This window comes from Physella acuta, unplaced genomic scaffold (genome assembly GCF_028476545.2).
Source record: "Physella acuta isolate Inbredline_101_S28 unplaced genomic scaffold, ASM2847654v3 ptg000430l, whole genome shotgun sequence".
Taxonomy (NCBI): Eukaryota; Metazoa; Mollusca; class Gastropoda; family Physidae; genus Physella; species Physella acuta.
Genome location: NW_026731949.1, coordinates 54,175 through 75,036, shown reverse-complemented (window position 1 = coordinate 75,036; position 20,862 = coordinate 54,175). Strand labels below are relative to the sequence as shown.

Here is a 20,862-nt window from a genome sequence, read left to right as displayed (position 1 = left end):
GTATAAATGACAAGGATAATTATAGAAGTAGCCTTTCATGACTTGTTTTATTAAATTTTGTTTTTCTGTCTTTATTGAGCAGCCATCAAACACATGTTTATGTAAGATTTTTTTTACTGCTGCTAGCAAATGTTACATAGAGTGATCTAAGAACAACAAAGTTCAATTGATTAATTTTGCATTCTTTTATTTTGGTTAATAGAAGATGATTCTCTTGTGTTGTACAGGTATAGGAAATTGAGAGTCCTAGATTCATTTGTCTGACAATATCTGGCACAAGATGTCTGACAGTTTATCTGGCACAAGATGTCTGACCACTGAAGACCACAGTCAGTTTGACCTATGTAACTCATTGTGTAGTGATATTTAAGCCCAGCAGTATAAAACTTGTACTAGTCAACACTCAATCAACCAGCCATAAGAGAATGTGAATAGTTTTTGTGATATGTAGCTTATAGCCTAAGTTTTTATCTTCATGTTAATAAATAAAGGTGTGCTTCAGCACTTATTTATTGTGCTACAGACTTTATTTATTGTGCTTCCTGTGTCCAGTGTTTCTTCCAGACTTTTTTCTCCGGGGGGGGGGGGGGGGGGGGAGGGTAGACTTTCTTCGGGTGGGGGGGGGGGGGGGGGGGGCGGACTCTGTTAAAAGTATATATTTTCTATATAAATTATATAAATTTCACAGGGATGTGACTTTTCCGAATTTTAGCGGAAATCCGATTTTTCCGTTTCAGATGCGATTTTCCTCCGCTGATTTAATTTTTGCCGAATTTTTCCGCCGACTTTCAATTTTTGTCGATTTTTTACGAAGTTTTAAAAATTAGGAAAAAAAACGGAAATGTCTTCTACGGAAAGGGCCGACATGCTCGTTCCACTTATTCGTATTTAAATCGACAACTACTGTTCTTAGGTCAAACGGACACTCGAATATGCGCATTTATTTTCGATTGGTCGATTGCGCTTAGGTCTGACGGTGCTAGATCAAGATTAAATGTAGATTAAGATTCGGAATTTCGGCGGACTTTTTCAAAGCACAATTTGTTTTAGCCCTAATTTTCCGCTGATATTTTCAGTTAACACTATTTATTAAAAACACGGGAAAAGGTAACCTAAAACAATTCAGTTATTTAAATGCAACTTACATCTCTTAAGCCTGGTAATCTAGCTATCGATATAGCCTAATTTATCTATCGGTATTTTAACCCACCTAAATCTACAGTTTCTCTCTGATTCTATTTTATTTCGCAATCTCAAATTAATATTGAAATCCTTGCAAAAGGTGACTATGAGGACAAGACTAACCCGCCCCACCTCGTAGCAACGGTGGCTCTTGTGACCTCACCTTGACCCCAAGTACGTGTTCAGTACTGCTTGTGGGGGGAAAAAATGACGTCACAGTCAATACGTATGCTTCGTTGGCCTACAGATTTAAAAAAAATACTAAACTCAACGTGACTATGACCGTGTCTTGATTGTGGAAGAAAAAATACGTACAGACTGTTTTTTTTTTTTTTTTTAATAAGGGGTCTTCCATAAATAACGTCACACTCGTAAGATAGTGTAACGTCATATTTTTGTATTTTAAAAAATTAATGTTAGAAGCAACTGCATTTTAGCCGCTATTACGCGTTTTAGAAAACTGTTGTAAAACATTGTAATAGAAATTGAATAAAATACCCTATGTTGGTCGACCTCAGTCAATATTTTAGGAAAAAATTCAATTCGAGGGGTGGGGGGGGCATTTGTTGGCTGAGGTGTGACGTCATTATATGGGGTCTGGCTTTTGTAGGAGAGAGGGGAGGTAAATATCGTTAAAAAAACGTGGATGACCCCTAACAGTTTACAGCTATTCCAAAAAAAAAACAAATATCGATGTGGCTTGGCTATCAAAATGATTAACTTTGGTTCACACATCAGACCCTTTCTAATTTTAGCTAACCTGATCCATTTCATTTTTCCATCACATGAATCTAAAATGTTCATATTATAACTAATCTTAATCTAGGCTCTTTACAGTTGAAGACAAATATTTTTACCAATCCAATCTTTAAAAGAATATAAGGCATTAGGCCCCCTATTTAAAATTGAAAACAGGAGTACATCTACACTAGATTAGTGCAATTTAAATTAGCTTAATGGTAAAATAAAACTTAATTTGCTAGTTTTGTTACATTGTAATTTTTTTTAAAGTTGTTTATAAAGTAAACATTAAATTGCAATTAGACAAGACTTTCAATGTTATTTTAGAGTAACATAAACTTCTTGTATTTAAAATATTAACTTCATTAAACAATTAATTAGTACAGTAACAGTATGAAGCTGCGGTTTGAAGCTGCTTAACTGCGTTAAAAAGTAGATAAAACATATTGAGTTATTATCCGAAGAAAATTTCCTAATTTTTTTTCCTGGTCTGGTCACATCCCTGATTTCATTTTGTTCGGGGGGGGGGCGGTAAAAAAATTTCGGGGGAAAGCCCCCCCCCCCCCGAAGAGAGGCCTGGAAGAAACTCTGCCTGTCTTCGCTATCATATAGTGTATGTCCTACACATTATGTTTGTCCTACAGGTGCTATGCCTGATTGTGTCAGTTTACCATCAACTTTATTATAACTGATGTAATGTTGATCTTTAATTTGTATAAATTTTGTTTTCTAATTTCTAGCATTATGCTCAATAAATCATGGTTGTATTTTACTTATCATAATTCATGTGATTTGTCTTGGTTTTGGTTGTATACTATTATAATAAACATAATGGAAAATGTTTCCTGTGTTTAAATGTTTGAAATAATTTTTTCTTTATTTGAAGTATCTGTGTGTTCCACTCTGGTCTGGCTGTGACACTTGTGGTTGTTACCACAGGATGTGTGTGGTTGTTACCGCAGGACGTGTGTGGTTGTTACCACAGGATGTGTGTGGTTGTTACCACAGGACATTTGTGGTTGTTACCACAGGGCGTGTGTGGTTGTTACCACAGGACGTGTGTGGTTGTTACCACAGGACATTTGTGGTTGTTACCACAGGACATTGTGGTTTTTACCACAGGACATGTGTGGTTGTTACCACAGGACATGTGTGGCTGTTACCACAGGACATGTGTGGCTGTTACCACAGGACATGTGTGGTTGTTACCACAGGACATGTGTGGTTGTTACCACAGGACATGTGTGGTTGTTACCACAGGACATGTGTGGTTGTTACCACAGGACGTGTGTGGTTGTTACCACAGGACGTGTGTGGTTGTTACCACAGGACATGTGTGGTTGTTACCAGGCCAGATAGAACTAAAACAACTTAAAATACATCCATGTAAAAAAAAAGAAAATCCGAAAAACTAAAACTTATGCTAAACCATTGAAAAAGTAATTCCGGAATTTCCATTCAATGATTAAAAATAAATTATGGAGGAAAATCCCCAAAGTCTAAAAAAAGTAAAATATGTAAAAATATCGTCAGGATTTCCCGAACGCACAATCATCCCCAAAGCAGACTTCAAACCAGTTCAAGAGAGACCTGGTCAACGGTGTTGTAAGAGTAAGTTAATCTGTTGTTGTTGGTTGTTTTTTTTTTGTTCAGCATTACCACTTTAAGAAAACGTTTAACTTATACGATAAAATCTGAATAACATTATGGAACTAGATTAAATTTGACTTACTTTGATGAATTTTATTTTTTGTGTGAGTCCATGTCATCCACACCACCCCCATCTCGCCCCCATAGAATTGTTATTTTTGAAACTCTTTGTCATCTGTCGTGTTGACATTCCCGTTAGAAAAGAAGAACTATTGATCTAATGTTGTTACAATCTTTAAAATTTAACTTCAAATATTTAATTTTTTTTATTGCAAAAGTGTTGCGTCTAGTTTTTTGAGCCGTTATCTCCTACATCGGCACAAAAGCCCGACCCTCCTCCCACTATGAGTGGGACTTATTGTGTGAACGATCGCATTAACCAGTCGCCATATGAGATGATAAAAACACTAAGTCAGTTTAACTCGAGTGCAAAACAATTTATTATTGCAATAATTAATTTCATTACATATTCGTGGAGAAAAATTATTGGAAGATACGACAGTTGTTAATAGTAGATCTAAAATCTAAATTATTGTATTGTCATCCGTCGTAGATTTTTAAAAATCTATTTGAGACGTAATTTAAAGACTTAGACCCTATTTAAAATTATTTTTGACATAGATCTAGAGATCTATTATTTTAAGATTTAATTATAACAACACGTTTTAGACTAGATCTAGATCAAGATTCTTGATTTAATCTTAAAATACTGACGTGTATCTGGCTAGTATTGATGTCATAAAATCTCAGTCTAGGCCTAACTGCATTGAGATAGTTATTTCAAGAACTTTTACAAAAAAATAAAAAAATTCTTACGTTATCATAAAATAAAGACTACGTTTACCAGATCTACATTTTACAAAAAACAAAAAAAAAATTATATCTACAATACAAAATACGAGAAACAACAATTTGGCTATTTTGATCGACAATTTAATAACACGATATTTACAGTATCGAACACGTTTGCTTGCTTCAGACCTCAGATCTCAGCAGACGACAACAGGCAATATTAATATTAGGTTTTCAAAAAAATTGAGTATTTTAATTTTTAATGAATTGTGTGTGACAAACTTTCAAAGATCCAGATCTAGAATATAGATCTAGACATAATTTTTTGTTCCTTTACTCTAGATCTAGACTAAGACTAGCCCTTATTTAATATTTAGGATCGTAACAATTTTTGAGTAACAACTAGACTAGATTTAGATCTAACAGTCGTACAGTTCGCATCAGTACAGTCTACCTACCTAGTAGATCTAGATCTAGATCTAGTACCTAAACTACTCTACACACTACACAGTAGATCTAGTCGTGTGACAGTCTACAGCAGATTCTAGATCTAGAATCTAGTCGTCTAGAATATTATAATAAAGGCAGGAAACAGATTCAACTCTCAAACATCTACTTTTAGGGTCGATTTTCGCCAATTTTCAAAGTAACAAATATTGACATATTATATATCAATTTTGTTGCTTAACAATCGAGGAATTCAAAAATATAAAAATTAATAGCACTAGACATTTACATCACGTTCAAAATTTAGATTAACCACACTCACTCAAATGACATTTTTTTTTTCATCTAAATGTAGTAAGGTCTAAAATCCACGAAATTCACAAAATTAACAATATAATTACACAGAAATGTCACTTAGGCATAAATTTATTTGTAATTATGTCAAACTTTACAAAATATACCAGTTTATAGCTTATTTCTATAATTATTCTTGAAAAAAAAACGACCGCTATCCCCTTTAAAAAATGTTCAAAATTCTGGCTTTTAAAAACACTCTGGGGAAGAAAAAAATAACAGAGTTAAATATAGAAGGTCTATATAAAAAATATTATTAGTAAAATATGTCTATGTAATAGATTGAAATAATTGTGAGGTCAAGGGAACTCACTCTTATGTATTAGTTATATTTATAATATTGTTATCTTGAGTGATGTCCCTTGTCTACTTCCTTCCTCCTCTCTGTGTGTTACCATCATGAGGTAGTTAGACCCAATTAAACGTGTTATATACAACCACAGGCTTCTGTCGTCAATCTATTATAACTGGCGACGAAGGATAAACATCTACTAGAAAGAGCACCTACTTACGCAAAAAAGAGGTTTGCTAGAGCTTATTAGCTAATTATTTCTAGAATTATGGCGCTGTATGGCCAAATAAAAGAATTTGATGCGAATGATGAAATCATTCAAGATTACCTAGAGAGGTTAAGCTTTTACCTAGAAGCTAACGACGTGACGATAGAAGCCAAAAAGAGAGCTGTTTTGTTAACAGTCATAGGGCCTCAACAATTCAGGCTACTAAAGGACTTATGCGCACCAGCTAGTCCAGATACCAAGAGCTTTAACGAGCTGAGCAAATTGCTAACAGACCACCATGCGCCTACCCCATCAAAGTTTCTATGTAGAGCTAGATTTGACAGTAGGACTCGTCAACCAAACGAGTCAATAACAGAATATGTTGCTGCTTTACGTCATTTAAGTGAATTTTGTGAATTCGGCGATACGCTGTCTGACAGACTATGTGAAAAGTTTGTGACAGGTGTAAACAGCCCTGATATTCAAAGAAAGTTGCTGCTCGAGTCAGATCTAACATTAGAAAAAGCAATACAACTTGCAACTTCAATCCAGCAGTCATCAGATGCGGCGAAATCTCTAACGCCTTCAGGGATCCATGCAGTAAACAGCAGGTTAGTCAATAAACATCAACCTCATCAGAGCATTCCAACTTATGCTAAACAGCCTGCTCGTTCAAATCCTAGATCTAAATCTAGTAATAATTATCAAAAATGTCATCGATGCAAAGGTCCCCATGCATCTCATCGGTGCAAGTTCAAGTCTGCAACTTGTTATAAGTGCGGTAAGCAAGGTCACATTGCTAAGGCCTGCTTCGCAAAGTCTTCGTCTGTTGCTAAATCTAGCCAGTCAAGACAGTACCGCAACCAAAAGCAGCACTATGTTAACTCTCACCAAGACTACCTAACCCAACCAATGAACCACTCTACCAGTGAAAATGCTCAAACTGATTCGCAGCCGGATTTCAACCTATTCTCTGTGAAATCAATAAGTCATGCTCCCATCAATGTACCAGTTTATATCAACGGTAAGAGCATCAGCTTCCAACTTGACACTGGAGCATCACTAACAGTCATCACAAAGAAAGATTTTGACGCTGTCACAGAAGGATCAGTGTCTCTACAGCCGTGTCACAAGTGTCTAACAACATACACTGGTGACAATGTTCCGGTAATAGGAGAGTGTATGGTTCATGTAAATTATAATGGTCAAAGTGTTAAACTTCCTCTTCTTGTGGTTGAAGGAAATGGACCGCCATTACTAGGTAGGAACTGGTTAAGTGATCTTAAGTTAAATTGGGAGAGTATTTGTTCATTGAAGAATGTAAAAGAATCTAGTCTTACTTCACTAGATAAAGTTATATCTGAAAATAAATGTGTTTTTGGTAATTCAGGATTACTAAATGATAGAACAGTGAAGTTAAGCATTAAAAAGACACAAATCCAAGATACTGCAAAGCTAGAGTTCCACCTTATGCAATGAGGAATAAAATTGAAAATGAGCTAAGTAGATTGGAATCTAATGGCATTATAAAGAAGGTAGACTATTCCGATTGGGCGACACCCATTGTGCCAGTGTTAAAGAAGGATGGTTCTATAAGAATTTGTGGAGATTATAAAACTACACTGAATAAGCAAATAGAGCTAAATAGGTACCCTATACCTAACATTGAGGAAATTTCTTTGAATTTGGCAGGAGGAGACAAATTCACTGAATTAGACTTTAGTCATGCTTACACTCAACTAGAACTGCATCCAGATTCAAAAGTCTATACGACAATAAACACACATAAAGGACTCTACCAATATGAAAGACTATGTTTTGGCATATCATCCAGCCCTGGAATTTTCCAAGCTGTCATGGACAGTATTTTTAAGGACATTCCAAATGTTTGTGTGTACTTTGACAATGTGTACATAACTGGTAAGAATGACACTGAACATCTTAAAACACTTGATAAAGTCTTGAAAATTGTTGGTGAAAAAGGTTTAAAGATAAACAAAGATAAATGTCAATTCATGCTGACAGAAATTAGTTTTCTTGGTTATATATTGAGCAAACAAGGCATCAGACCTCAACCTGAGAAAACAAAAGCCATTAAAGAAGCACCCAAACCTGAAAATACCCAACAACTAAGAGCTTTTTTGGGCTTGATAAATTACTATGCAAAGTTCATAGGGAATCTGTCTGGTAAACTATCACCACTGTACAAGCTGCTACAGAAAAATGCAACTTGGCACTGGGGTAAACAACAAGAAGCTGCTTTTAATACAGCAAAAGAGGCTTTGTCTGCTGACACCTTACTAACTCACTATGACCCAGGGAAAAGACTTGTATTGACATGTGATGCTTCACCAGATGGTGTAGGAGCAGTCTTGTCCCACATGGATGAGAAGGGTGACAGACCCATTGCTTTTGCCAGTAGATCTTTGAATCAGGCTGAGAAAAATTATTCTCAGTTAGATAGGGAAGGCTTAGGCATCATTTTTGGTGTTAAGAAATTTCATAAGTTTCTGTTTGGTAGGAAGTTCACCATCTTTACAGACCATAAACCATTGCTAGGTTTATTTGGAGAAAACAAAACCCTACCTGAGCATGCCTCACCAAGAATTCAAAGATGGGCTATCACACTAACTGCATACAATTATGAATTGAAATACAAACCTGGATCTGAGAATAGTGCAGATAGTCTTAGTAGATTACCTTTAAAAAACCAAAGCCTGAGCTATGTACCAGAAGATGTATTTGTTCTCTTCACTATCATGGATAACTCCAATATAAATGTGAATGATATTAAAAGAGAAACACAAAAAGATGAGTGCTTAATAAAAATATATGAGTACTGTAAGAATGGTTGGCCTGAAGAGTCTGTGAATGATGACTAAAAGCCATATGAAATAAGAAATAAAAACCTTTGTGAAGATAATATAAAAGATGGAGAAGATGCAGTCCATTATCAGTCAGAGTTGCCTAAACAAAGTATTTGTAACTTAATAAATGATTATGGTGATATGGCAATTTCAAATGTTTTAAAGAGAATACATTAGTAAGAAAGAATGTGATCATCAAACAACTTTGCTAACATCATTAGCACTTACAGAAACTAAAAGGGTAACATCAAAAGAAGAAAAAGATTTTTGCAATTTAATACACCCATTTCAAATACTGGATCACAGTTGCAAAGTGATATGGTCCAGAATATTACTCATAAACAGTATTTTTGGTTACCAGGAAAGCACTATCAGTTTACCTGAGAAAATTGATCAATCAAAGAAATCTATGTCAGTCAAGGATCTGAATAACAGCATAATACTTTCAGATGCCAATTCAAAAATAGTTCCATTAAATCATGACAAAACATTCATTGAAGGAGAATTTGGTGTTAATAAGAATGTGTATCTAAGAAATTATGGGAGAAAGGAAAAATGGATACCAGGTCAAATTGTTCAATGTACAGGACCTGTGTCTTATAAAGTTAAAAATAACTTGTGCAGATAATAAGTGTGAATCTATCAATCTCACCAAATCTGAACAGTTCACACCAACTCAGTTTGTTCCACAACCAAGTTCTGTTGATATGAGTGAACCAAGTTGTCTGGAGTCAGAAAATGTAAATTCTGGAGTTAATGATTTAAATCCTAGACCTCCTGAGATAGAGAATCCAGATGGTCAGAATCTTGAGTCACCAAATCAGAAGCCACTGAGAAGGTCAAGCAGGACAATCAAAGTCCCAAATAAGTTAGACCTATGATTCTAAAGGTCAAAAGGACTTTGACATTATTGTTTTGTATTTTGATTATGTTGTAGCATATTGTGCATTGTTTGTAAGGATGTAATCTACCATAGTGTTCATGTTACAATATAATTGGTGATTTTAGGATACTATCAATTGTTCTATTGAGAGATGTGTTATTGTGTTCTAAGGGTAAAGGGATGTAATAGATTGAAATAATTGTGAGGTCAAGGGAACTCACTCTTCTGTATTAGTTATATTTATAATATTGTTATCTTGAGTGATGTCCCTTGTCTACTTCCTTCCTCCTCTCTGTGTGTTACCATCATGAGGTAGTTAGACCCAATTAAACGTGTTATACACAACCACAGGCTTCTGTCGTCAATCTATTATAGTCTATATGCCAATTTTTATTATAGTTGCAGCATTTACATGGCTAATTATAATTGTTTAGTACTTTATAAATTAATTTAAAGTTACGGCTGTCTGTGGCCTCATTCAAATAGTGTGGTGTCAGTGAACAGGGTGTTAGTTAGGGCCTGATACGATTTCATTAGAATTGGTAATGAACAGAATGTATCATTAGAACTGGCCTATAAAAACAATGTTGATGATAGATACAGTAGTTTTAATGCTACTTATAATAGATCAAAATGACAAACATAATTAAAACCTAAGAATCTGGAAGCGGTGACCTCATTTTACTGACACGTTTGTCAAATAGTTAGTAAAATCGATCTAGATCTAGAATCTACGTAATTTTGAAAATACGCTAGATCTAGAAGCAAAATCACTTTTAAAAACTAAAGTTAGTGATTAGTTCTGTAATGAAATTGAAATCCACAGCTAATATGTAAGTATCTTTTGATTTAAAAAAAAAATACGCATAGTTCTAAGAAAAAAAATGTTCTACGGTGTACTCGATCCCTATCCCAAAACGTGCCAGCCATATCGCATGCGTATTCAGCTACTCAGCTGCTTATAAAATCTTCGAATTTTAAATTTATATAATAAAAGTAGGTCACCCTAAAAAAAGAGTACAATGGCTCCCGTTTTCACGACAGCCGTCACTCGATTCATAATTTACAGAGTTATAAAGTTCTACTTTCTTTTGGCTATAGATTTGATGAAATTTAAATTTGTTATTTCTCATGTGTTCCAACAATTGTACCTAATTTTAATAAACATTACATTAGTAAGGACTCGGTTCTTTTTAGGATTAACCCTCGACACTATACAGACTATTGCGAAGAAACAGACTCGCGCGAATGTCGTGCGTAGGCTGGTTCAGTGGCGAAGGTTAGAAGCCAATTTCAGACGGAAAGTTTTTACTTTGAAATAATTACATTATCAATTAATTTCGATTTTAAACAAATGGCTTAAAGTCAAAAGTAAACTAACATTTAAAAACTTTGTTATTCGCAGTGTACTCAAGATTCTCGTGTTTTAAAGATAAGTCTAGTTTTACTACGTGTGCGTGCATGGTGCGAATACCGATTTTCCGCGACAGAAAATCATTAAAAATAAAAAAAAAAAGTATCTACGGCAAAATAATAATTATATTTTACAGAATTAAATAGATTTAACTTAACTGTTATTTAAATACATGCTTCGGAGTAAAAAAAATACAATTTTATATCCGTAAAAAATTAACTGAAATTCCCGCTTTCAGCGACGCCGATGTGTCGTAATTTTCGGCAGTCATTTTGTTCAAATTAAAGTAAAAAACGCATTCAAATATACTTTTTTTTTACTTTCATAATTTACAGCAATCATTTCTAATGAAAAATCCATAAAAAAAATAATAGTTATTTTTACAAAATATTATTTCTTACCTTATTAGTGCAGTACACGTACTTTCCAAGTAGATCCATTCCGTCTAGATTTGCATACTTCGCATCCTTCGCCGCGGCACAAAATGTCATAAAAACGAATTCCACAAAAATGTTGCTAACGAAGCTTGTAAAAACCTTGCTCTATTTATCAGTATAAACAAAATCCCCGAACGATGTCTGGTTAGAAAGTTTATGAACGGCGAAGACCGAATATGCATTTTGCGGTACTAATCTGTTTCCTGCCTTAGAATATCTATTATCTAGATCTAGCCCTAAATTCTAAATTATTTATCTGAATACTCTAGATCTAGATTAGATTATAGATCCCAGTCTTAAGTCTAGCTTAGATCACAAGATAGATCTAGATAAAGAGATATGATCTGAATAAAAAGGAAATAATATAAATATAAGCTAGTCACTCAAGTCATGTCTAGACACTGTAGTCTAGTGTAGTTGTAAGCTACTGCACAGCTGTTAGACTTCTATTTCATATTTCTAGATTCTATAACTAGAAGACTAGACACTAGGCTACAGCTATTTGCTGCATTAATACTTAATAGGCCAGTAATACCCCAGTATAGCGTTGGAAATTATCCAGTAATGTTTGTTGAGTTTCATTAACATGAGTTATTTAACACTCAGAAACGGTTAGAAATGTAAATAATTAAGTCAAGTGTAGCAATTAGTAATAGTTTAATAAATAATGTTTTTTTTTTTAAAACACAGAAATAAAAATCATGCAGAGGATTTGCACCAATCAATTAAGAATTAGATCTAAATCTAGTGAAAATGATTACGCAAATATAAAAATGACTAATAGAACTATGTTTAGTAGCAGCAATAATTATCAGAAATTCTTAAAAATAATAAGAAATAAAAAATGATTAGTAAAACAGTATTTAACATGCAAAAAAATTAATCTATCAAATTTTTTTAATGTTCTGTATTAAAAATAAAAGATTGCGCCAAATAAAGTATGGCTTATAGTATTTCCAGCACACAGTAACAGACTACGCTTTCTTTTATTGTTTTTAATCTGCTATACCATTCCAAAACAATAACTGATGCTAAACTGGGGTATTAACAATAGGCCTATATATCTAACTCATTTATTATATTGCAACACTAATTAATCCAGTAGTAATTAGATATGAATAAAGATTATATCTGGATAAATATAGAGAATCTTGATCTTAATAACTATCTATCTAGTCTAGGAATAAATAAATCTTGACTATAGTGCTCACATTTTTGAAGCAGGACTATTATAATTTAGGCTTGCTGTGAGGGTGTCAGGAATCTCATAGAATACACTAACAACACATTAAGGCTAGGTATAACAGTCTCTTTTATTTTCCTCAATCACCTCTCCAGTTCCACATCAACCTGTCTACTTTCACCCCAACCTTCAACTGTCCTCCGCATTCATCCCTACACACCTCCTTTGTCTCGCTGACAACACAATCACTGTCACTCGATCAACAACATACATGTCAACATACCCAGCCTCGCATCTTGCTATGGGAAACATTCACGACATACACAGTGATCCATCCCATGTATACACCTTTCATACTCACTACATCACCACACCTGCAAAATTTTATAAAATTAAGAAACCAAGTTAGAGAAATTAATTAGAGTTTAGAATAGAGCATACACTGTTAATCTAGATTTGTTAATACATGTAATCCTATATTCTAAAGTTATGAAGGTATATAATGCATGTCTTTTTATCAAGGTGTATGAAGGAGAAACATATGGACAGTGGAATCACTCATCAATAGGGCTATAAAGACATAATTTTGTTATTCAAAGGATCCAATTAAAAAGCTACTTGAGGTTTGTGCTGAAGCCTGCATTTTTTTATTCATTCAATAGAATTTGATCTAGCATTTTAATAGACCACATTTTTTTAAAGTCAACTTTGATTACTTCTGAGAAAACTTCAATGATTTTGTCTCTTTTTAAGTTTAAATTTCAGAATCACATTAAGATGTGTTTGAAACTAAATTTTGCCTTTATTTAACATTTAAAATACTTTTTTGTAAATTGTAAATAGAAGAAATATTCTAAGCTTCAATAGGCTCAGTTTATTTTAGAATAAAATCTCTTAAGAATAAAAAAAACTACAAGGTTGAGGTGTGATATCATTTTAAGGGGGTGGGTTGAGTTGGAATCTGTCATGAAAGACAATTCATAGAGGGCAGATGAAAATCATTTAAAATGTGAGACATTTAAAAGCCACATTTTAAAGGTGACATTAGCTCAAACTAAAACATAATTTATAGAAGAAAATCAAAAGTAATATAAGTTTTGAGATTATGTACTTGATTTTGGTATGACAATAATTTTATTGCAACTAACTTCTTCTTTTTCATTGTTGTTAATTAAGTTTATCTAGCTGATAACTAATTAAATGAGACAACTTGAGTTTAAAATAATTATTAAGCTTTTATGACAAGTATATAGTCTGCGAATGTGTTAAGCTACTTTTTAATATTTTATCAGTTAAAAACAATTCAAATTTGATATCGAACAATATACATTTTTTTTATGTAGGCTAACATCTGATGTAACTGTTATTTAAAGTAAAAAAAAAATGTAATTTAATTTACTGTGATACAATGTAATGGTGGATGAAGTGAAGTAGAGTTGAGCTGATTCAACTCCAGTTTAGTTCTATGACCAGATTATGTTTGTCAGCACCTCACCAAACTGTATTCACATCACTATAATAGAATCTGGAACTCATCCTTAAGGTTGACTTAAATGAGTATAAGTTTTGTAACAAAATCATATAATGTAAATTTATTTTACAATAATTTTTTTTATTGCAGGTAAAGTTGTCAGAGATGGGAAATACAGGTGGGAAGAAAAAAGAAAATCAGTTGGCAGAGAAAGGTAAAATAAATGTTTCTAGGCTACATGTTTTGTATTTGTTGTAAATGTTTAGAACATCCCAGTTGTTTTACAAATAGAGAAATGTTTTATTTACTGGTATAGGTTTGTGTTTAATCTAATTGAAACCTTGATGTTCAAATGTTTTAGGTCTAACACATAGACAAGATGAGACAACACAGTTGGAAGAAAGACAAGATGAGACAACAAAGTTGGAAGAAAGACAAGGTGAGACAACACAGTTGGAAGAAAAAAAAACTGAAGCTGGTTTTATACCAGGTGAGTCTCAGAGTGTGTGAAATATGTACATAACATGTAAGAAGCTAAATTTATACAGATCTATTGGGCACATGATTACATTATTTAAATATATGAAGTGCATGAGTTTTTTTTACAGCTAATACACGTCCTGAGTCTGTCGACAACTGATGGTTAGTTAAATGGTCGTTTGGCAGGCAATATTTACCACGATACATGTAAACTCTACTTCATCTTCACCAGCTAATAAAAAAAATCAGCAATATGAAGTTTTTGTTAATTTTCATAGTTGCACCTTTTGTTTGACAAGTTCCTTATTTTAAATACATTTTAATTTTGTATTTTTTTAAAATATGGATTCCCTCCCCTTGTATCTCTCCAGGACATCATGAAGCCGAGATCTGCTATGGAGGTGAAGCTGACTTACACAAGCACTATACCGGCTGTAAGAAGAATCCAGGGCATGTCAACTTTATACCTGTTAATGATTTTAACTTGGATCATCTCCCCTCACGTTACCGTGACGTCTTCATGTTGGAGCTAATCAAAGCTTTGTCTGCCCTAACGTTCCTGATAAAGGTCAAGTACACCAGTCTAGAGAGACCAAAGTCCGTTCCATGCTTCAGTGGTCAGTATCCATTTTATAACACCAGAGGAAGTGACGTGTTGAGGACAGGGACGGGGAGGGTGTGTGGTGTGGTCAAGTACACAGAGAGTTACAACAAGGGCACTTGTCCATGTGGCAAGTGTCAACACTCGGACACACCCAGCAAAGTGTGGGGGGAAGTTCGTGTGAGGACAGCCACACACGTGGTGTTTGATGTCAGTGAGGTGAGACAGACCAGGTGTGTTGTAGGTTTTGATGACAATAAAAGTCCTGGGGTCAGTCTCGATGGCTGGAGGGTGGTGGTGGCAGACATTGAGGGAGATGGGTGTAAGTTTACATGTGCGTCATGTGACTTAGAATTGCTTGATGAACTGGACAAGATGAGGCGGCGCTTTAATGGTCTATGTGCGGTAGTATGTCACACATACTGGAGATTTGATGATGTGGACAAGTTGACCGTTATAGTGTCACATCCTCATGGCTGTCCTAAACAGGTCTCTGTAGGACAATGGACACACAGACATAAGGGGAAAGTTTGGTCCAAGTACACGTACACAACATGTACATGTCCAGGCTCCAGTGGAGCGTATGTCTACATGCCGGTATATAACAGGTGGTCATGTCCCCACAGTGGATCAAACTCTGAAGGAAATTATAGTGGGGAGACTGTGTTCTATTGATCTATCTGTAACTGTTGGTTCTCTCCCCTTGTCTAATGTAACTGTTGGTTCTCTCCCCTGGTCTAATGTTAACAAACAAAATGGCGGCTCCCTTCACGTCATTAGTTTAGAGTTGTTAGACACATAAACAAAATTATAAACAAATGTTTATTGTTGAGAAATGAAATCTTTATAGGCTACACTTGTATCTTTGTTTTGTTTAAACCTCCACATTAGATTTGTCATCGCCATCATTGTCTTTATTTATACTTTAATTCATGTTTGTATTTGCTTACAAACTGTTTGTATTTGCTTACAAACTGTTTGTATGGATGTCAATAAAGTTTTAGAAGATTTCAAAGTTTTTTTCATTCATTTTGTTATCGTTGATAATCTTAATGTTTTGTGTTGATGATAAACAAAACACGATGGTAGTGAAGAGAAATGTTGGCAGTCAAGTTTGTAGCTGAGACTTAATGTCGGCAGTCAAGTTTGTAGCTGAGACTTAATGTCGGCAGTCAAGTTTGTAGCTGAGACTTAATGTCGGCAGTCATGTTTGTACCTGAGACTTGATGTCGGCAGTCAAGTTTGTAGCTGAGACTTAATGTCAGCAGTCAAGTTTGTAGCTGAGAATGTCGGCAGTCAAGTTTGTAGCTGAGACTTTATGTTCGCAGTCAAGTTTGTTGACTTAGTGTCGGCAGTCAAGTTTGTAGCCGAGACTTTGCAAAGAAATATCGCATCTTAGTTACTTTTTCAAAAATATAGTTACTTGACTATCAGTATATTAAAATATTTTGATAATCAATTTTGTCATGCATAGAGTAAACAGACAACAGACTTAGACTTAAACAGAGGACAGTTACGTTAACTAGAAATAATGAAACCAAACTTCCTTGGTTTTCGATTTTAGCATTGTACAGAATGCCTAGCTAAGTCTTGCCATTGTGATTGAAAGATCATACATTGAGGTCTATTTCAACTGTATTTCGCCATTTCTCAATTTAGTTTAGAGGTCACATGGCTAGAAATGTAGATTTTTGAAAGATCGTCGGATTATAAAATTTAAAATACTAATAATTCCAATTTGCAGACTACTCAAAGGAGATAACTGCGTCAGAAAGTATTTGTAAATTGTTTTCATTGTTAATTCCCTTTGACCACAAACGTATAATGCAGAGCCCTTGAAAATAGAAGTGTTAAAGAGGATGTTAAATAAAACATAATTATTAAAATTAATAATTAAAACAACACGATTCCGATAAAGTCCCATTAGATAATGAGTAAAATTTATCATCTAATTTCAATGACTTGTTTTTGTGACGTACAAGTCAGTAGATCTGTATTTATCCTGTCATCCTACCAGTACATAGATCGGTACAACAAATAAAGACAACTCTACCGTCAGCTTGTTTCAGTTACAAGCAATATTAAACCCCCCCATAACATGTCACAACACTGGGTACACTGCGTTAGTTCTACACGGTATCGAGACAATAACACAAACACATTATTTTAATGAATTATTAATGAATTTTGTTGATTTAGCTTATTATTATTCCATTTTTCTGTTACCTAAACTGGTGAGTTAAATACGTTGACTCAAGATTCAAACAAATTTTTAACCAAAATGTTTTCTAATTTGTTCCTAATGAAGATACAACGTCTTTCTCCACTATGATGTGATTCCAATAATGGAATTAAACAGCTCACAAACTGTGGTTTGGTGTGTAGGTAGGGGGGGGGGGGGACATTCTACTCCCCCCCCCCCCCCCCCTGGCATTCCGTCTTCCCGCACATTTCACATGCTCAATCAACCACTGTCTCGTTAACTTATGTAAATAACAACCCGCCTAAAAAAACTTGAGTAGGACATTACCTTTCCTCTGTGTACAATACAATGTACCATAACTCTGATATTATACTTAACGCTAATCGTAAGCTAATGTTATGATTATGGATTGGTTGAGTTTAAAGTCAGTCTAGGGTTAAGATATATTCTATGAGAAAATACTTATTCTACAGCTCAACTGTTTGGTATTTTATAACATATCTTGTGAAAGGACCACATAAAAATTAATTTCTTGCTATGTCAGCATATCTCAGTCAGTCAATGGAATACAGCGCTTAAATAATAAACATGTGAGAGGCGGGGATAACTAGCGTTAAGGAAGATTGGTAGGGGGGGGGTAATTATTTGGAGGGTAGGGGAAAACAGATAGGGAGGGGGGAATAAATCGGTGGTGAGAGGGGAGGGGGAATAAACGGGTGGTGAGAGGGAAGGAGGAATAGAATATTAATTTGCACGAATGAATCCAGTTTTGTTGACGAAGAATAAATGAACATTAATGACGAGACAATAGTAGAGAGCTCTTTTGTTAACATCCCACCATGGGGACCTGATGAGTGACTGTCATATTTTACTGAAACTGGGAGCTCACGTCAAGATTTGTCGGGTCGGAATAATTTGATTTAGCTGGTGGAGCGGTTGTTAAAGTCTATTAGTGCGCTAAAGTTAGGTTGGCAATCAGTGAACTCTTCGTGCGTGGCCGTAGAGAAGTGTTAGAAAAAGGGAAGCTCTCGTGATGATAAACTAAACATTTGTTTTCATCTGGGCGTGATGCTAAGACAAGAACATTTCAAATTTACTTTAAGTAACTTTCTAAGCTACTCTTCAGACTTGCCAACATATAAGAAACATGTAGTTTAATCAGTGTGTAGATTTAATAAGGTGTTGTGCTGACTAATATTGTATATAATTTGGTTTTTCTAATAGGTATTGGTAGCCTGTTATTTTAAATGTATCGGATATATTTAGTTATTCCTATGCTTTGTCACTAATATTGTTCAACGTGTACTAAGCACATTGCGTTTTGAACAATAACTATTTTATACAATATTTTCCTCTAAAAAGTAGGGCTTACAACATTTTAAAGTAGATAGGACTATTATTCATCTGTAATGGGCGCCGATGGCTGGTAAATGATATCATCTTCTTCGTTCTTATTTTGGTGTCGGAAAGTATCCCCTCCAACACAATTCAGTATACTTGTCAACTGGTTTTGCGCCATTGAGGCCATTGACTCTGATTTCAGCCTACTTTTCTTTTTAGATCTGCTTCCATAGCTTCTAGAAGATTGGCTGTCCCCAGCTAACGAGCCTCATCTGCCCGAGGGTTCGAACCGACTCAACCACGTTGACCCCTAGTAAATGTTATGAAATGCTTAATTTTTTCAACGGCTTGGGCTAATACAGTAGATCCAGTGTTGTGGAATAATTTGGTAGAATTAAATTAACGGAAATCTTAACAAGCTGACGGTAAAGTTGTTTTAAAATCTCTTGTTGTGATCGATGCCCTGGTGAGATAACATGATAACACAGATCTACTCACTAACACGTCACTAAAACAAGTCATTAAAATTGTGAATTTTACCCTTTACTAAATCAGTCTTATAAACGTGGTTGTTGAATTATTAATTATAATTCTACTTCGACTATAGTGGCTCTATCTAAATCAAATTTGATTGAAATAGTTCCTTTCTTCATACTCTAAAATTGGAAGATGACGCCGTTAGTTTTGTGGTCTTTCTGTAGTTTAAACATGTGACTTGTGACGTCGTTTTTAGATGTTTTGTCATAACAATAAACACTTTTCCGTTTGCACAATTATAAATGTGTTTCTACATTAGAATATGCCTTTATTTTTATTTTCCTCATTTAAAAAAAATTTAGTTTATACATTTAACAATTTAAAACATCCAACATATTACTTGCAACCAAAGTCCGTATCTTTATGTTCTCCATATATCGCCCAACATACTGATCACATAGCCTCAAAAATTTTGTGGACAGAGAGAGGGAGAGAGAGAGAGAGAGAGAGAGAGAGAGAGAGAGAGAGAGAGAGAGAGAGAGAGAGAAGTGCGCAACTGGTCTTTTATATATTATGATATGATTTTGGTTGTAAGCCTACAATTATTGCAAATTGCTGTTAAGTCAATTGACGGGATTAATTAGTTGAATAAAACTTTAAAAACTTTTGTTAAAAACTCAATATACGGCTTAGTAATTATTTCTAATAGAGATACAACATACAGTTTTCTCTACAATAGTGTGATTCTTATGATGTTTTTTTTTTTTAAAGAGACGAACATTTTTGTACTATCAATCTGTAGTTGGGTGTGCGTGTGTATGTGTGTGGGGTTGGTGCAGGGGGATTGAAGGTGCAAGGGTCGAAAATTATTAAATTAACCCTCCCGCTAAGATAAAGGGTAGATTGTGACATTACCCTCAACTATAAGTTGGCCTTATTCCTAATGTTACACGTAACCCTAATCGTAAGGCAATGTTATGGATAGCGCTAGGTTTAATGTCAGTCTAGTGTTAGCATATTTTTCTGTGAAATAAACTTTGTCTGTTCTTTTGCTTGCTCAGCTTTTTTGAATTTTATAACTTGACTATGGAAAGTACGAAGTTCGATTTAATTCGTCCCCAGACATAACTATACATAAGCATGTTTTGGAATATGCTGTACCTTCACCTGAAGATAAATAAATAAATAAATAAATGGTTTCATAGTCTGATTGAGGAATAGATAATTGCGCCTTGCAAATCAAGACGTAAGTATAAGACAGCAAGTTGAGGAAAGCCAAATGTTGCCCAGTTATCCGACCCCTATCTCCACACAGCTTATAGACCCAAAGGATAGGTTACCCATACAACTTGGCATCAGCGGTGTCGTAGGAGCTGTCGAAAGTAAACACGAGATGATATTCCGTTCCTTTAAGGGGCATCACTGCTGCTTGATTTCGGAGTTTTCTTCCCTAGCTGGGCTGCTGTCTCCAGATTACAAGTCTCCCCTAGCTGGGCTGCTGTCTCCAGATTACAATTCTCGTCTTGCTGGGGTTCTATACGTGTGCTGTGCTGGCCAAACCACATGAATCCCAAATTTTAAAATAATATGTGTTTAATAAGAAGTTATAACAGGTTGTGGTAATTGCTCATCTATCATGTTAGTTTGTTGGATCCATATTTGTTGACGAGGATTTCATGTTTGAGCTTTGATTACGAGACCGTTATTGGAAGCTCTTTCGTCAACATTCTTCCTTCTATATCTCATTGATGACCATTCTTAATGACTAAACATCGGGATCTTCGGAAGTAATTAAAAATTAGGTAATTTGGGGGGGGGGGGGGGGGTGGGGGTGGTCGA

At 34.8% G+C, this 20,862-nt stretch overlaps 1 protein-coding gene across 1 annotated transcript; it reads left to right on the top strand.

Moving 5' to 3' along the window:
- The first annotated feature begins 3,475 nt into the window (after positions 1-3,475).
- On the top strand, positions 3,476-20,590 carry LOC131942864 (uncharacterized). The gene is made up of 5 exons (XM_059302824.1): positions 3,476-3,534; positions 14,072-14,135; positions 14,283-14,411; positions 14,773-15,324; positions 20,478-20,590. The coding sequence occupies exons 2-5, from the start codon at positions 14,087-14,089 to the stop codon at positions 20,588-20,590; spliced, it is 843 nt and encodes a 280-aa protein (XP_059158807.1). The 5' UTR covers positions 3,476-3,534; positions 14,072-14,086.
- The last annotated feature ends 272 nt before the right edge of the window (positions 20,591-20,862 follow it).

Coding starts and splice junctions, on each gene's coding strand:
- LOC131942864 (XM_059302824.1), top strand. CDS start 14,087: ATGGGAAATACAGGTGGGAAGAAAAAAGAAAATCAGTTGGCAGAGAAA. Junction 14,412..14,772: donor TGAAGCTGGTTTTATACCAG/GTGAGTCTCAGA, acceptor GTATCTCTCCAG/GACATCATGAAGCCGAGATC. Junction 15,325..20,477: donor AGACATTGAGGGAGATGGGT/GTAAGTTTACAT, acceptor TTTCTTCCCTAG/CTGGGCTGCTGTCTCCAGAT.